This window comes from Salmo trutta, chromosome 8, assembly GCF_901001165.1.
Source record: "Salmo trutta chromosome 8, fSalTru1.1, whole genome shotgun sequence".
Lineage (NCBI taxonomy): Eukaryota > Metazoa > Chordata > Actinopteri > Salmoniformes > Salmonidae > Salmo > Salmo trutta.
Window position 1 is genome coordinate 46,847,083 of NC_042964.1, and position 15,102 is coordinate 46,862,184.

Below are 15,102 nucleotides of genomic sequence, written 5' to 3' on the forward strand. Positions count from 1 at the left end.
ACATGCAGGCTGGACTTCGTTATGGAAAAGATCCCGATAACAATATTAATGCAGAGGACAACCATCAAATATTTCCTAATCAAAATATTTACCCTAATTCACATTTTCCGTTCATCTCTCCATTCTCCTCATAACATCTTGGCTGTGTTGAACATTCTTTCAGATGAATATCAAATTAAACAGATTTAAAGCATGAAAAAAGGGACCATCCATCTTTATGAATGGTGTGGAGTTTATACATGAACACACACACACACACTCATACCACCTTGTATGACAAACAACTGCAGAAAATTGGACACACGAGAATTCCAATACCCCCTATTCATTAAGCTCTTTAAATTCCACACATTGTTAAAGGGTTTACTTCCTGTAATTTGACCTCTCAGAAGGAAGCTATTGCCTGTTGTGTGTCGTGACACCAGAACTTGCTAGCCGATAGCCATGGGTGTCTGAATATTACTGATAGGCACTTCAGCCTAATGGGCCGTTCTAAGCGTATTAATCTGTGGTTTGAAATTAGTGTCAGGTCTTATTGCTGGTAGTTATTAAGGTTTAGTGTTTCTCCTTGAATTGATGGGGAACACAGAGGTTCAATGGATGCAATGAGGAGGGTTGGATTACAAAAACGGCTCCTAATAAAAACTGGTAAAGTGAAGTGTGCAGCACACATGGTATCTATGGTGATGGAACAGGTGGGCTTTGGCCTGTATTTCCTCATGACTTGGAAAATGACTGACATTTTGGCTCTGTATAATGATTTCTTTAAAGAGAAATACCCATCCTCAGACGTCAGACGGATAACACAGTTATATTCTATTCTAACTATGTACCTTTATATTACAAAGAAAGATTAACGGGAAAACTTTCTGAATTGAATTCATTTGTGAAGGGAAAGTTTAGTAACTAAAACAAAATAAGATTGAGTTAGGGTTACTTTCCTTGGATTTGCTTTTGTTTCATGGAAGAAAAATAACAATTCCAATAGGAACCTACACACAAGATTTGACAGCTATAACTCAGAGCTTTCAGTCATGCATTTAGCTCTAATTTGAGAAGTTATTTGACTATGTTATGATTATAAATGAAGATCAACAAACCCTCAATTAGGAGCTTCATTTCTCTAAGACAAATCCAAACAGTCCAAACAATCACAGCAAAGCCTTTTACGCAGACTCATTTTTCATATTCATATCAACATTAAACGTAGGCTGTGTCACCTAGGTTCGGTTTAACTAATACCCTCGTCTTATCAGGCTCATAAAGGGAGGCTTGTTATTGGTGTGGAATGTAAACGTTCTGGATATGTTGTGTTAAAGTTCTGGATATTATTTGGACTGTTAAGCTTTGATATTACCGATTTGGGTTCAGACTATTTCTAATTTGAGTTGAAACTATTTCTGTGAGGGAGTGGCTCAAGCTGTGTGGTTACGATTGTGATTTTCCTCTTTCCTGTCTGATGCTTATCTAGCAGAGATGAAAAAGCAGCAGTCTAGGACAAATAGCTAAAATACACATAGGTAATGTATCATTAGCCACTTAGGATGGGTTAAAAGAGAGGGGAAATCCTTAAAATAGGCTACTCCAAACTGCAATTAAAGGGATTTTAAACATAAATGGGAATATACAGTACTATGCTTATTTGTGTAAGGGTCTATTCCACGTTCCACTTTGTTTGATGTCCTTATGTATAAATGTTTTGGGCCTGTATTCAATAAGTGTTTTAGCATATGAGTACCGACCTAGGATCAGATTAGCCTTTTAAATGATAATGAACAAGAGAGTGCACCTGATCCTTGATCAGCACTCCGACTCAGTCTGAGACGCTTTGTGAATATGGGCCCTGAAGGCGTAAATACATGTCTGCCCTCTCCCTGGCTTACAGAGGTTTGGTCTTCATGCAGCTGCATCATCTTTCTTTATATATCTTATAATAGTATACTTAAGCAATAAGGCCCGAGGAGGTGTGGTATATGGAAAATATACGACGGCTAAGGGCTGTTCTTATGCACGACGCAACACAGAGTGCCTGGACACAGCCCATAGCCGTGGTATATTGGCCACATATGTAACGGCCTGGCCATAGAGAGGGGTTTTTGTTCTTTATTTTGGTTAGGCCAGGGTGTTACATTGGGTGGGCGTTCTATGTTCTTATTTCTAGGTTGGTTTGTTTCGTTGATTTTGGCCGTGTGGCTTCCAATCAGGCACAGCTGTAATTTGTTGTTGCTGATTGGGAGTCACACATAAGTAGCCTGTTTTTCCTTTGGGTTTTTGTGGGTGATTGTTTCTGTTTAGTGCTTTCGGTTTCGTTGTTAGTACCTGACAGAACTGTCGGCTGTCATTTTGTTTATTTTGTCAAGTGTTCTCTTTTTGTATTAAAATTCATTCAAGATGAACACATCCTCCGCTGCACCTTGGTCTTTCTCTAACGACGGCCGTTACAGAATCACCCACCAAAAACGGACCAAGCAGCGGAGGAAGGAGCAGCACAAGGAGGGGATGAAGCAGCGTGCTCGGGAGGTCATGGCATCCTGGTCGCTGGAGGTGTTGGAGTCAAGAATTGACTGGACATGGGATCAATTATTTGACCACTGCAACAACCTGCCGAGGGAGAGCGACGGACACGGGAGGCAGCCCCCACATTTTTTTGGGGGGGGGGCACACGGGGAGCTTGGCGGAGTCAGGCGGTAGACCTGAGCCAACTCCCTGTGCTTACTGGAGGCAGCGCAGTACTGGTCAGGCACCGTGTTATGCAGTTAAGCACACGGTGTCTCCAGTGCGCGTTCATAGCCCGGTGCGCTATAGGCCAGCCCCCCGCAAGCGCCATGCGAGTGCAGGCATCGAGCCAGGACGGATGGTGCCAGCTCAGCGCGTCTGGTCTCCAGTGCGCCTTTTCGGTCCAGGTTATCCTGCACCGGCTCTGCGCACTGTGTCTCCAGGGCGCTGGGAGGGTCCAGTTCGCCCAATGCCTGCGCTCCGCCCGTGCCGGGCCAAAGTGGGCATTCAGCCTGGAGTGTAGGTAAAGAGCCTATGTACCAGAACTCCAGTGCTCCCCCACAGCCCAGTTTATCCTGTGCCTCCTCCACGGACCAGGCCTCCAGTGGGTCGCCCCATCCTGGTCAGTCCTGTGCCTCCTCCATGGACCATCCTGGTCAAGCCTGTGCCTCCTCCACGGACCAGGCCTCCAGTGGGTCTCCCCAGCAGGTGAGTCCAGTGCTTGCGCCCAGAGCCAGGCCTCCTTCATGTCTCCCCAGTCTGGTGAATCCTGGGCCAGAGCCGCCCGCCAGTCCGGAGCCACCAGAGCCGCCCGCCAGTCCGGAGCCGTCAGAGCCGCCCGCCAGTCCGGAGCCGTCAGAGCCGCCCGCCAGTCCGGAGCCGTCAGAGCCGCCCGCCAGTCCGGAGCCGTCAGAGCTGCCCGCCAGTCCGGAGCCGCCCGCCAGTCCGGAGCCGTCAGAGCCGCCCGCCAGCCCGGAGCCGTCAGAGCCGCCCGCCAGTCCGGAGCCGTCAGAGCCGCCCGCCAGTCCGGAGCCGTCAGAGCCGCCCGCCAGTCCGGAGCCGTCAGAGCCGCCCGCCAGTCCGGAGCCGTCAGAGCTGCCCGCCAGTCCGGAGCCGCCCGCCAGTCCGGAGCCGTCAGAGCCGCCCGCCAGCCCGGAGCCGTCAGAGCCGCCCGCCAGTCCGGAGCCGTCAGAGCCGCCCGCCAGTCCGGAGCCGTCAGAGCCGCCCGCCAGTCCGGAGCCGTCAGAGCCGCCCGCCAGTCCGGAGCCGCCCGCCAGTCCGGAGCCGTCAGAGCCGCCCGCCAGTCCGGAGCCGTCAGAGCCGTCCGCCAGTACGGAGCCGTCAGAGCCGCCCGCCAGTCCGGAGCCGCCCGCCAGTCCGGAGCCGTCAGAGCCGCCCGCCAGTCCGGAGCCGTCAGAGCCGCCCGCCAGTCCGGAGCCGCCAGAGCCGCCCGCCTGTCCGGAGCCGCCAGAGCCGCCTGCCAGCCCGGTGAGTCCTGTGCCTGCGCCCAGGGCCAGGCCTCCTTCATGTCTCCTCAGCCTGGTGAGTCCTGTGCCTGCGCCCAGGGCCAGGCCTCCTTCATGTCTCCCCAGCCTGGTGAATCCTGGGTCAGTGCCGCCGGAGCCGCCCGCCAGCCCGGAGCCGCCAGGGTCGCCCGCCAGCCAGGCGCAGCCAGGGACGCCCGCCAGCCGGGCGCAGCCTGGGTCGCCCGCCAACCGGGCGCAACCAGAATCGCCCGCCAGCCGGGCGCAGCCAGGGTCGCCCGCCAGCCGGGCGCAGCCAGGGTCGCCCGCCAACCGGGCGCAGCCAGGGTCGCCCGCCAGCCGGGCGCAGCCAGGGACGCCCGCCAGCCGGGCACAGCCAGGGTCGACCGCCAACCGGGCGCAACCAGAATCGCCCGCCAGCCGGGCGCAGCCAGGGTCGCCCGCCAGCCGGGCGCAACCAGAATCGCCCGCCAGCCGGGTGCAGTCAGGGGAGTGGTGGAGCGGAGGCCACGTCCCGCACCTGAGCCGCCGCCGTAAGAAGGCCCACTCGGACCGTCCCCTTCAGAGTCAGGTTTTGCGGGCCGGAGCCCGCACCTTTGGGGGGGGGGTACTGTAACGCCCTGGCCATAGAGAGGGGTTTTTGTTCTTTATTTTGGTTAGGCCAGGGTGTTACATTGGGTGGGCGTTCTATGTTCTTTTTTCTAGGTTGGTTTGTTTCGTTGATTTTGGCCGTGTGGCTTCCATTCAGGCACAGCTATAGTTTGTTGTTGCTGATTGAGAGTCACACATAAGTAGCCTGTTTTTCCTTTGGGTTTTTGTGGGTGATTGTTTCTGTTTAGTGCTTTCGGTTTCGTTGTTAGTACCTGACAGAACTGTCGGCTGTCATTTTGTTTATTTTGTCAAGTGTTCTCTTTTTGTATTAAAATTCATTCAAGATGAACACATCCTCCGCTGCACCTTGGTCTTTCTCTAACGACGGCCGTTACAACATATCACAAACCCCTGAGGTGCCTTATTGCTATTATAAACTGGTTACCAATGTAATTAGAGCAGTAAAAATACATGTTTTGTCATACCCATGGTGTATATATATTTTACCTTTATTTAACTGCAAGTAAGTTAAGAACAAATTCTTATTTTCAATGACAGCCTTGGAACAGTACAATCTAGAAGAAAAAGAAACGCACACCTATTAAGGCGAGGTGCTGGCTAGCGGAGTAGAAAACTTAAAAATAAGGGAGAGCCGCACACTCTGGGAGCTCAGATGCAAAAATTTAATATCCAACGTTTCGACAGCCAAGCTGTCTTCATCAGGGTATGATCACAAACACTGCGAGATGGCTCGTTTATATAGTGTCAAAAGACACACAGGTGTCTGTAATCATGGCCAAGTGTGGCCTAATATCATTGGTTAAATCTCAAATATAAAAATGGCATACAAAGAACACCATACAAAAAAACTAATGGATAGCATACGATCATAGATTCATTTTAGACTACACAAGCTTACAAACAATTACAATGGCAAAGTCACAATAATCACAAGAATGGCTTAAGTTCAAAGTCTATGTTGAGACCGAAGGGTGCAAGGGTCTTTAAGTTAAAGATCCAGGCAGCCTCTCGTTTTAACAATAAATTATCAAGGTCACCCCCTCTGCTAGGGAGGGTGACATGTTCGATGCCAATTTTTAGACCCCATCATAGCACTGAGACTGCACTTGTGAAGGTGGTAAATGACCTTTTAATGGTGTCAGACCGAGGCTCTGCATCTGTCCTCGTGCTCCTAGATCTTAGTGCTGCTTTTGATACCATCGATCACCACATTCTTTTGGAGAGATTGGAAACCCAAATTGGTCTACACGGACAAGTTCTGGCCTGGTTTAGATCTTATCTGTCGGAAAGATATCAGTTTGTCTCTGTGAATGGTTTGTCCTCTGACAAATCAACTGTAAATGTCGGTGTTCCTCAAGGTTCCGCTTTAGGACCACTATTGTTTTCACTATATATTTTACCTCTTGGGGATGTCATTCGATGTCATTCACACTAACCACTAAGCTGATGGTCTACCATGGCTATCAGTCAATCAGCATTCAGGGCTCGAACCACCCAGTTTATAATTGTCTTTAATAATGCAATGCCTATAGATCCATTGATGCTTTTGCACTACGCCCTCTGTGGGTGAATGTGTGCCGTTACAGTACTGGCTGTTTAATAAGAGGCAGCAGCAGCACCTTAAGGGCCTCATGTATGATTAAAGGTAGACTCAGCGAAATGACGTTGCCACGAGCAGCTCCACAGATATTGTGATGAGCGAGATGCAAGACTTCACTCTCACACAGTCGCACACAGTATCTGCACATTTGCACAGGTTCGCTTCAAACTGTTACAGCGTGGTAGGTGTAGGACCAAAACAGTGGAGAAGTCTACCCTCGCTCTTCAACGTTCTTAGTTGTTGTGGAAATTGACCCACTATGCTGTTTACTTTGTGCATCCTTGTCATATTGCTGACTGTACCTTTAAGGGGGAGTGTTTGGTGAAGAACAAATGACTCTACACCAATACACATGATGAACAATGATAGGGATACCTTTGGGCAAAACCAAAACAATAATTTTCAAAGATATGGAGAGCCTCTAGTTACCCGTCTAAAATGGTTGTCAGTCAGTGGTTTGAACAGAAGAAACCAGAGTAAGGAGAATGAATCAATGTAACAATTGTGTTTTAACAAGTGAAAAATAAAAGAGGTAAAAATATCACACACATGGTTTTAATGTGCAAATGTGGATTTTTTTTATGTGCAAATACTTGCAGATGTGGAAAACAGTGTATTTTTTGACTATGGCAACATCTGCCATTGAGGACAGACTCCATGACCGCACCACATTCTATAGTCTGTTACCAGTAAAATGACAAAGAAAGAAAGAAAGAAAGTATTGTTTTGCCTTCTACCAAAATGGAGACTTAAAGAGCAGACTGAATATTCATTAGCCCTGCAGAATGTAATTAGATCAGTGAGTGTAAACACCAGTAATATGTTTTTTTCACCCTGGGCTGTTTACGTTCAGAGCAGGAATTGGTAGTGTTTTCCCCTCCACAAATCCCGGAATCACTTTTGCTTGTATGGATAAAGACCCCCTTAGTCCCTATGGGGTTGTAGCCTATATAGTCGGGCCTGGTTGCTACATTCATTTCCTTATGTCCTGAATGTAGGCTTAGTTATTAAATATAATCCATTTCATTTTATTAGGGGGGCTAGACCAGTGGTTCCCAACTCCAGTCCTTCAGTACCCTCAACGGCACACATTTTTTGTTGTAGCTCCAGACAAGCACACCTGATTCAACGTGAGTTTGTCCGGGGTTACAATAAAGATGTGTGCTGTTGGTGTACTCGACTGGAGTTGGGAACCCCTGGGTTAGACTCCTGCTTAAGCCTACTTCAGTTTCCACTTTCCTGCAGAGACATTAACAGAATGTGGTTTTGGGAGAAAAGAAACCTTCCCACCGGTTTGACTCCAGTCCTGGCATATCATACGATAAAAACACATGTCTGGTGGAGTCTACAGGTCTACATATTCATGGTTTTTCATGGATGGTGTCTCTTCCTGAAAAATTAAAGGACAGCCGCACACTCTAGGAGCACAGATGCAATAATTTAATAACCAACGTTTCGACAGACAAGCTGTCTTCATCAGGGTATGGTGTCTCTTCCTCTCTTCTTTCCAACCCAAACCCAGGGGCCGTGTCCCCTTCTCATGTGTCACATGGCTCCAACAGGGAATGATGGGAAAGAGGAAGCATCTCCCCATCAACTAGGGGCAAGGGAAACAAAACAAGGTTAAAGGTTCAACCGTAAAGGTTCTCTTGTGGTCAAGGGGGGTTGCGGGTCAGGTTCAGGATCAGGGTCAATGGATGTGAGCGTTAGAAACCTGCTCTCTCTCTCTCTCTCTCTCTCTCTCTCTCTCTCTCTCTCTCTCTCTCTCTCTCTCTCTCTCTCTCTCTCACCGGTGGGTATTACGGTCCTTACAGTCTCCCCTCCGTCTCATGCCATCTGTTTTCCCTCTCTTTCGTTCTTCCCTCTCTCTTTCCTGGGCTGTGGTGGATTTACACGCACAGAGTTCCGACAGGAGGACAGGCCCGGGCCCAGCTGGTGCCCAGTGGGGCCTCGCCATTTGCAGTATGGTTTTCAAGCCCCATGCTCGCCAGGATGAATCATATACAACAACAACACCTCACAATATTGATCCTCCTCCTCGCCGCAGGGTGTTACTACAGTTCATTAATCATCACCTCTCTATCTATCCATCTACCACTCTTTCTCTCCCCCTTTCGCTCCCTCTTTATCTCTCATAGATCTCTCTCTCTCTCGCGCGCTCTTCACCTTATATTTACCTCTCTCTACCTCCCTCCCTCTTTCCCTTTTCTCCCTATCCATCTGTCTCTCTCCCTCTCTCTCTAGGGATCCTCCCTCTCTTGTAGCTCCACAGGCACCACTGTATAACAAATTAATCAATGTTATGCATAAACATACAATAAAACAGGATAATTTAATATATTGGGTCCATTTACATTAAGCAGAATCAACACTCTAGACTTTTGAACACACTTCACCATTCAAGGGGGTTTGCAGGAGGCCAGACATCAACAGAGTGGGGCTTTGTCTGTTGTGGGGATAAGGTATAACTGTAATTAGTTAAAAGAGCCATACATGCATGCTACAGCTTAGGCTATATATAAATCACAGATATATACGCTATATTTGCTTAAACATATTCAAAATAACTCATGGTCAATCATTTTAATAAAAACATGACATTGGCATTGTTTTTGAATACATAGTTAGACAAAAAAAGCTATTCCTATTTTACAAACTGGCAGCTATGGTATCTTTATATGACAGTGGGCTGGTTTATTTAGGCAGGCTTGTGCACTGAATATATGATTCATGAGTCAAGAGTGCGTTAAATAAATAGACTACGTATTTTAGCACCTATCACCTCTCTCAGTGCTACGAGCTCCACCATTGTGAGCGGAGGAGGGGCTTTGCACGTGCTCACGGTCTCTAAAAACCACACGCCGCTCCTACCAGTGAGTATCTTTGACGCGGATGAGGATGCACGCACAGAGGACAGCGAAATAGCGAAATGCACTCAGCTGTGCGCTAACCAGGAGGCATGCCGCCCTAGTTTCGTTTCAAAATAGCTCTGACCCGAGACGGCGCAAAATGGGTTAAAAGGAATATGGCCTGGATCACGCAAACTTTCAGACACTTTGCTTGTACACGGGATTGGGTCTCTTAATGTTACGGAGCGGCCAAATGAGGAGAGGAGACAATACAGAAACGGAAATTCGCATCTAGTATTTTTTTTAACTTTCCCCCACCCTATTCTCTTTTTAAGACATGATTACAGAGTTGGTGTGTAGCGCGGTGGCATTGGTCCTCTATCTCAACACACTGAACGCGGATTTCTGCTACGATGACAGGTATGACCTCCCGTAGAGCCGTACCTATGGCAACATCATCAGCTCCACTTGTCTGTCATCTTTACAGTCTCAAAAACCCCTCGGGTGCAAGCGTTTCGCGAGGTTTGCTGCGCGTCTGGGTGTTTGCATGTTCCATTGTCTATTCATGCTTATTTGTGTTATTCCATGAGAGCATTAGGGATAGTCATGGTTCACTCCCCTCAGAAAAGGTCACTTTGTTTAATGCAAATGCGATTCTACTTTGTTTAATGCAAATGCTTTCTCCTGTTGCATTGAACAAACAAGCTACCCAAATAGGCTATAGAGGGGTTACTTGCTATTCCATTGTTAAAAGCAATATACTGTCGCCTACAATGACGCGTGAAGTGACACAATAACAACAACGGGGATATGTAGGCTATGACTTTAAGTTCATTGTTATACGTGCATGGTCCTTTCCTTTCTCTAATGTCGGAGTAACCAGGACATGCAGCCTCTGTCATGCGGTGACACAGTGATGAAACGGGGACGGGAGCTTCTTTGTGTTGTCAGAGCACATCACTGACAGGAAGAGAGGAATATTACCACGCGTCTTGCCGGGTTGTAAGAACGCTGCTCTCTCCGGAGAAAATATCATATTTAAATGGAGAGACATGTTATAATTAGAATATATTTGTCGAGTGCAGCACGCTTGCCTGGCTAAATATGTTGACACAATCCTGGAGTAGCCCATGCTTTCCAGGACTCATTGGAACGCTGTTATCCAGAAAGCAAGCAGAGAGAGCAATTCATTTGGATTGCAGAACGTTTGAGACTCCAATTTGGACATCCATCCACAATTAAGTGTTAAATAGTCCAACTTTAGTTTTAGGCATTGGGGATTGTGATGAGAAATTAAAACTACAATAATCATTATCAGAATTGTAATTTGACTGAAAAAAATGATTGTAGCCTATACTGTACTTTAAGATGAGCAAGCCTTCAATCACATACTGGGGCAGTAGGTAGCCTAGTGGTTAGAGCATTGGGCCAGTAACTGAAAGGTTGCTAGATCGAATCACTGAGCTGACAAGGTAAACATATGTCGTTCTGCCCCTGAACAAGGAAGTTAACCCACTGTCCCTAGGCCGTCATTGTAAATAAGAATTTGTTCTTAACTGACTTGCCTATTTAAATTTAAAAAATGACACACTAGTCTAATTTTTTTTTTTTTAACTTTTTCTTGATTTAATCAATGTATCTTTTTGGCTCATCATGGGACCCTTGCTACTGGGTGAACTAAAAGCAGCAGGACTCCTACAGATGTGGGATCTTAATTTGATCACCCTGTTGTTGCAGGAAATGTCATTCACAGCAGGAAAGGCTAACTAAAATGTGTAGTGTATTCAAAGTTTAAAAAGGCTTCTAAAGTTAGTAATTTCCACTTTCAAATGTCAGACTTGATTTGCCCTGACTAAACATTTATAAACCCTACAAAAATGTCCATTAATTATAATCAACACAATAATTCACATTTCCTGTTGCTGCAGGATTATTTTCCTGATGTGATGAGAAACTGGTCAAATTAAAGTCATACATCTGTATATGGGCATAAATTAGGAGGGCTCCGGGAATTCAGTGTACAATCCCCAGAACAAATCATTTTCTCTCTATTACAGCTCACACAGATAAATAATTGTTCCAAGTTCATACACATCATAGCAACAGGTTTTGTCCCTGGCCGGCGACTCCCCACTAGAGAGTTCGGAGCAGTTGGGGGCTATGGTTAGTTTTACTAACACCTGCTTGGGGTCACAGACCCTTCACTGGGTGTCAGTACTGCTCGTTGAACCCTACGTGCAGCGGGTTGCACGGCCTACTCTGTTAGAGTAATGCTGTATCCCGTGTGTGTGTGTGTGTGTGTGTGTGTGTGTGTGTGTGTGTGTGTGTGTGTGTGTGTGTGTGTGTGTGTGTGTGTGTGTGTGTGTCTCATGTGCAGTGTGCAGACACTCATCGAGCAAAACCTAGACAAACGTGGGGCATGAGACTCCTCAACCCAGAGATGTCAGAACCTTGTGTGTGTGTGTGTGTGTGTGTGTGTGTGTGTGTGTGTGTGTGTGTGTGTGTGTGAATAAATGACGGAGAGAGAAAGAGAGAATGTGTTGGAGGGTAGTCTGTCTGTCTATTTGTCTGTCTGTCAGTCCAGTTACTCGCACATTGGCGTACACTTTTCCAGGATACGAGTGAATGTCTATATGATTGCACAATTCTGAATGTACAACCAAAGCCCTCAGCCGAAGCCCTCAGCCGAAGCCCTCAACCGAAGCCCTCTACCGAAGCCCTCTACCGAAGCCCTCTACCGAAGCCCTCTACCGAAGCCCTCTACCGAAGCCCTCTACCGAAGCCCTCTACCGAAGCCCTCAGCCGAAGCCCTCAGCCGAAGCCCTCAACCGAAGCCCTCTACCGAAGCCCTCAACCGAAGCCCTCTACCGAAGCCCTCTACCGAAGCCCTCTACCGAAGCCCTCTACCGAAGCCCTCTACCGAAGCCCTCTACCGAAGCCCTCTACCGAAGCCCTCTACCGAAGCCCTCAACCGAAGCCCTCAACCGAAGCCCTCAACCGAAGCCCTCTACCGAAGCCCTCTTTTATGACTGCTTTCTATTACACTACCTGTATCTGACCATGTCACAGTGGAGTGAAGAGAGCCATCATGGCCCTCTCATGAGTTCATGACTAACTGCCAGTGCCCTAGCCACAACTCCCTGTGAGTCCATTCAGTGTAAGTTCAGCGCTGGCGACCCTCTGTATCTATCCATGTCACTGTGATAATTTACACCCCTGGGAGAGAGAGAGAGAGAGAGAGAGACGGGGAGAGTGAAAGAGAGAGCGAGAGAGAGAAGGAGAGAGAAACAGACTGCGTTCTGGCCCACTGCTCATGTACGGGGAAAGCTGAATACCAATCAGAATCCTGACCTCCATAGTCATCTATCAAACGGCTTCCTTTGACAGAGGTCAAGAGTCGCATGCTCCCTGGTCTCTCTCCCGATTGTTAGTGGAGAGAGCTGCATTTGTGTTTGTTAGGACAGGGCTGAAAGCAAGCTGAGTCAAGCAAGCACATCTGTCAAGTCTGCATTCTTGAGAAGACAGTCTTAGTATGTCTTCTTGACACTGTGTTGCTGTTCAGTTCTGTACAGGAGCGTCTGAAGGCCGAAGGGGAGGAGGTGGAAATCACATGGTGGTTCTAGCTCAATGGGATGTTCTTGGTGCGTCTCTGTTTTCTCAATCACGTCAAATGTTTTTCCTGGGCACAGGGCCGGCCCTGTGTGGGCCTATGTCAGCCAATGGTAATATCAATAAAAAGCCATGTGTTTGAAATGACTGGAGTTTTACTGGCACGGGGGAAGAACGCCAGCCAATCATTCTTCTACAAGGGAAAATTGACCTCAATTAGTATTGTGAGTATTCTGGTGTTCAGGAGCCAATCTGAATGGTTTCCCTCCAAACTAGATCAGGGACAGAACATAAAAAAGACATTTGTATGTTGAGTTTTTGTTCTGTTGTCACTTATGAGGAAGGCCTTCCACTACAAGGAGGAGGCAGGGGGATGTCTCAACAGGAGTAGACTGATAGCTTGAGGGCTGAGTTCATAGATTAGGAAAATAATTTGTTGTGAACTCTGAACTTGCCCCTGAAAGCTCTTACAAAACACATCATACTGTGGCACTTCCTGTATTTTGAATGTTCTAGATCTTGAAAACTTGATCGCTGACATGCAACACATCTTGGGACTGTATCAACAGGGGACTAATTAAACAAATACCAAAATATAGTTTTTGAGTGGTATTTTTCTTTAACAAACAACATTTGAGCTGCGTCACTTTTAAATGGCATCACTAACAGACTGATCAAGTGATATGTGTCTGAGGAATACAATAGTAGAGGAATAGGATTCAGTCCTATTGACAGCCAAAGGTGCATGTGCGAATTGTTCTCTATAGACAAATGAAGCGTCTTCAGGAAGCATCCTGAAATGGAATGTTTAAGTGACTTTTAGTATTCCAAGTGATGTATCACCACACATCTGTGATCCCAATCGCGTCAGACCCCCCCCCCCCCCCCCCATGTAACCCAGAATTACATTGTAGGTCCTTGGGGAATTGCAACAAAAACATCCCCCACGCTTCTTTCAGAGGAGCAAAACAATTCAATCTGTGGGGAGTCGGGTGATGGCAGGGAGTAGTTTGGGGTGGCTTAACTGTGACAGAAATGGTTTCCATATGCACATCCACATGCATTTGGAAATTCTGATCCATATTGTATGTCGGAAACCCTCTCTAACTGTTCTATCGTTGCCTCATGACACTGCCCCTTATTGGTGTGCGTTCCAATGTGTTAAGTCAGCTTCAATGATTGATTGAAGCGCTGTTTCAGGGAACAACAGAGGCATCGATGGGCCACACACTCCGTCATCTCCCAGCACAGTTGGGCTTTTAATTACGCAATTAATGACTCAACATTGCTTATTATGGAGCTCCTGGAATCAACGGGAGCTTTGTCACGGAATCAACTCCAACACTAGGGACTCCTACTCTCACTCCCTCTTAAAAGTGCCAACAGTCGTACTTACGTCCATCGTAGCCCAGTCAGGGAAGGAAGTGGTGTTTCGTGAGGGCATTGTTGTGTCATTGGGTGAGGTTTACCTTAAATTTATCAGCGCCCATTGAAAAACGCAAAGGGCATGAGAGTTATTTTCATCAAAACAGGGATGTATGAACTTGGTGTATGAACTTGGTGTTCGCTCTGTAACTTTGTACAGTTAGACTACCGGGTTTGCATCTTTGTTGCTTTCTAAAGCAGGATACATTTGCCATTGATATGCCTCAACTGGTTGATTGGAAAAGGCGTTCAATAGCCTTAATGGTACTAAGGGTCAGGAGTATTACGGTTGAAGCTGTCTATCGATGAGTATTACGATTGAAGCTGCCTATTGATGAGTGTGACGGTTGAAGCTGCCTATTGATGAGTGTGATGGTTGCAGCTGCCTATTGATGAGTGTGATGGTTGAAGCTGCCTATTGATGAGTGTGATGGTTGAAGCTGCCTATTGATGAGTGTTACGGTTGAAGCTGCCTATCGATGAGTGTGACCGTTGCAGCTGCCTATTGATGAGTGTGATGGTTGCAGCTGCCTATCGATAAGTGCATGAATCTATAGGGTTGCTGCCCAAGTATGCTATGAATTTCAAGAACGAATTTGCAAGGCCTTTCAAACGGCATGTTCTGATCAGAATTTATATGCCTTTTTTTGTGTGACAATATAATCAGAAGCCTAGTTGTTCATTTTTAGGAGAGGGGGTTTGCTGAATGCTGCCGATATAAGCCAAACAGCAAAATTCCCATTAGAGAAACCACAATACTCATAAGCTGCACCAATTTGTAAGTCGCTCTGGATAAGAGCGTCTGCTAAATGACTTAAATGTTAAATGTTCTTGCAGAAGGGACACCTCTCACACCCAACTGTCTTTGAACTGGTTGATTGGAAAAGGTGTTCAATAGCCTTAATGGTACTAAGGGTCAGGAGTATTACGGTTGAAGCTGCCTATCGATGAGTATTACGGTTGAAGCTGCCTATTGATGAGTGTGACGGTTGAAGCTGCCTATTGATGAGTGTGATGGTTGAAGCTG

General features: G+C 47.0%; 1 protein-coding gene across 1 annotated transcript in view; it reads left to right on the forward strand.

Annotated features, from left to right (window-relative positions):
* The first annotated feature begins 9,055 nt into the window (after window positions 1–9,055).
* LOC115199113 (protein O-mannosyl-transferase TMTC2) overlaps window positions 9,056–15,102 on the forward strand; it is an 89,869-nt gene continuing 83,822 nt past the window's right edge. Inside the window, exon 1 of the mRNA XM_029761689.1 lies at window positions 9,056–9,461. Within this exon, the coding sequence (XP_029617549.1) occupies window positions 9,379–9,461 (83 nt within the window). The 5' untranslated portion in view covers window positions 9,056–9,378. The remainder of the gene's footprint in view (window positions 9,462–15,102) is intronic.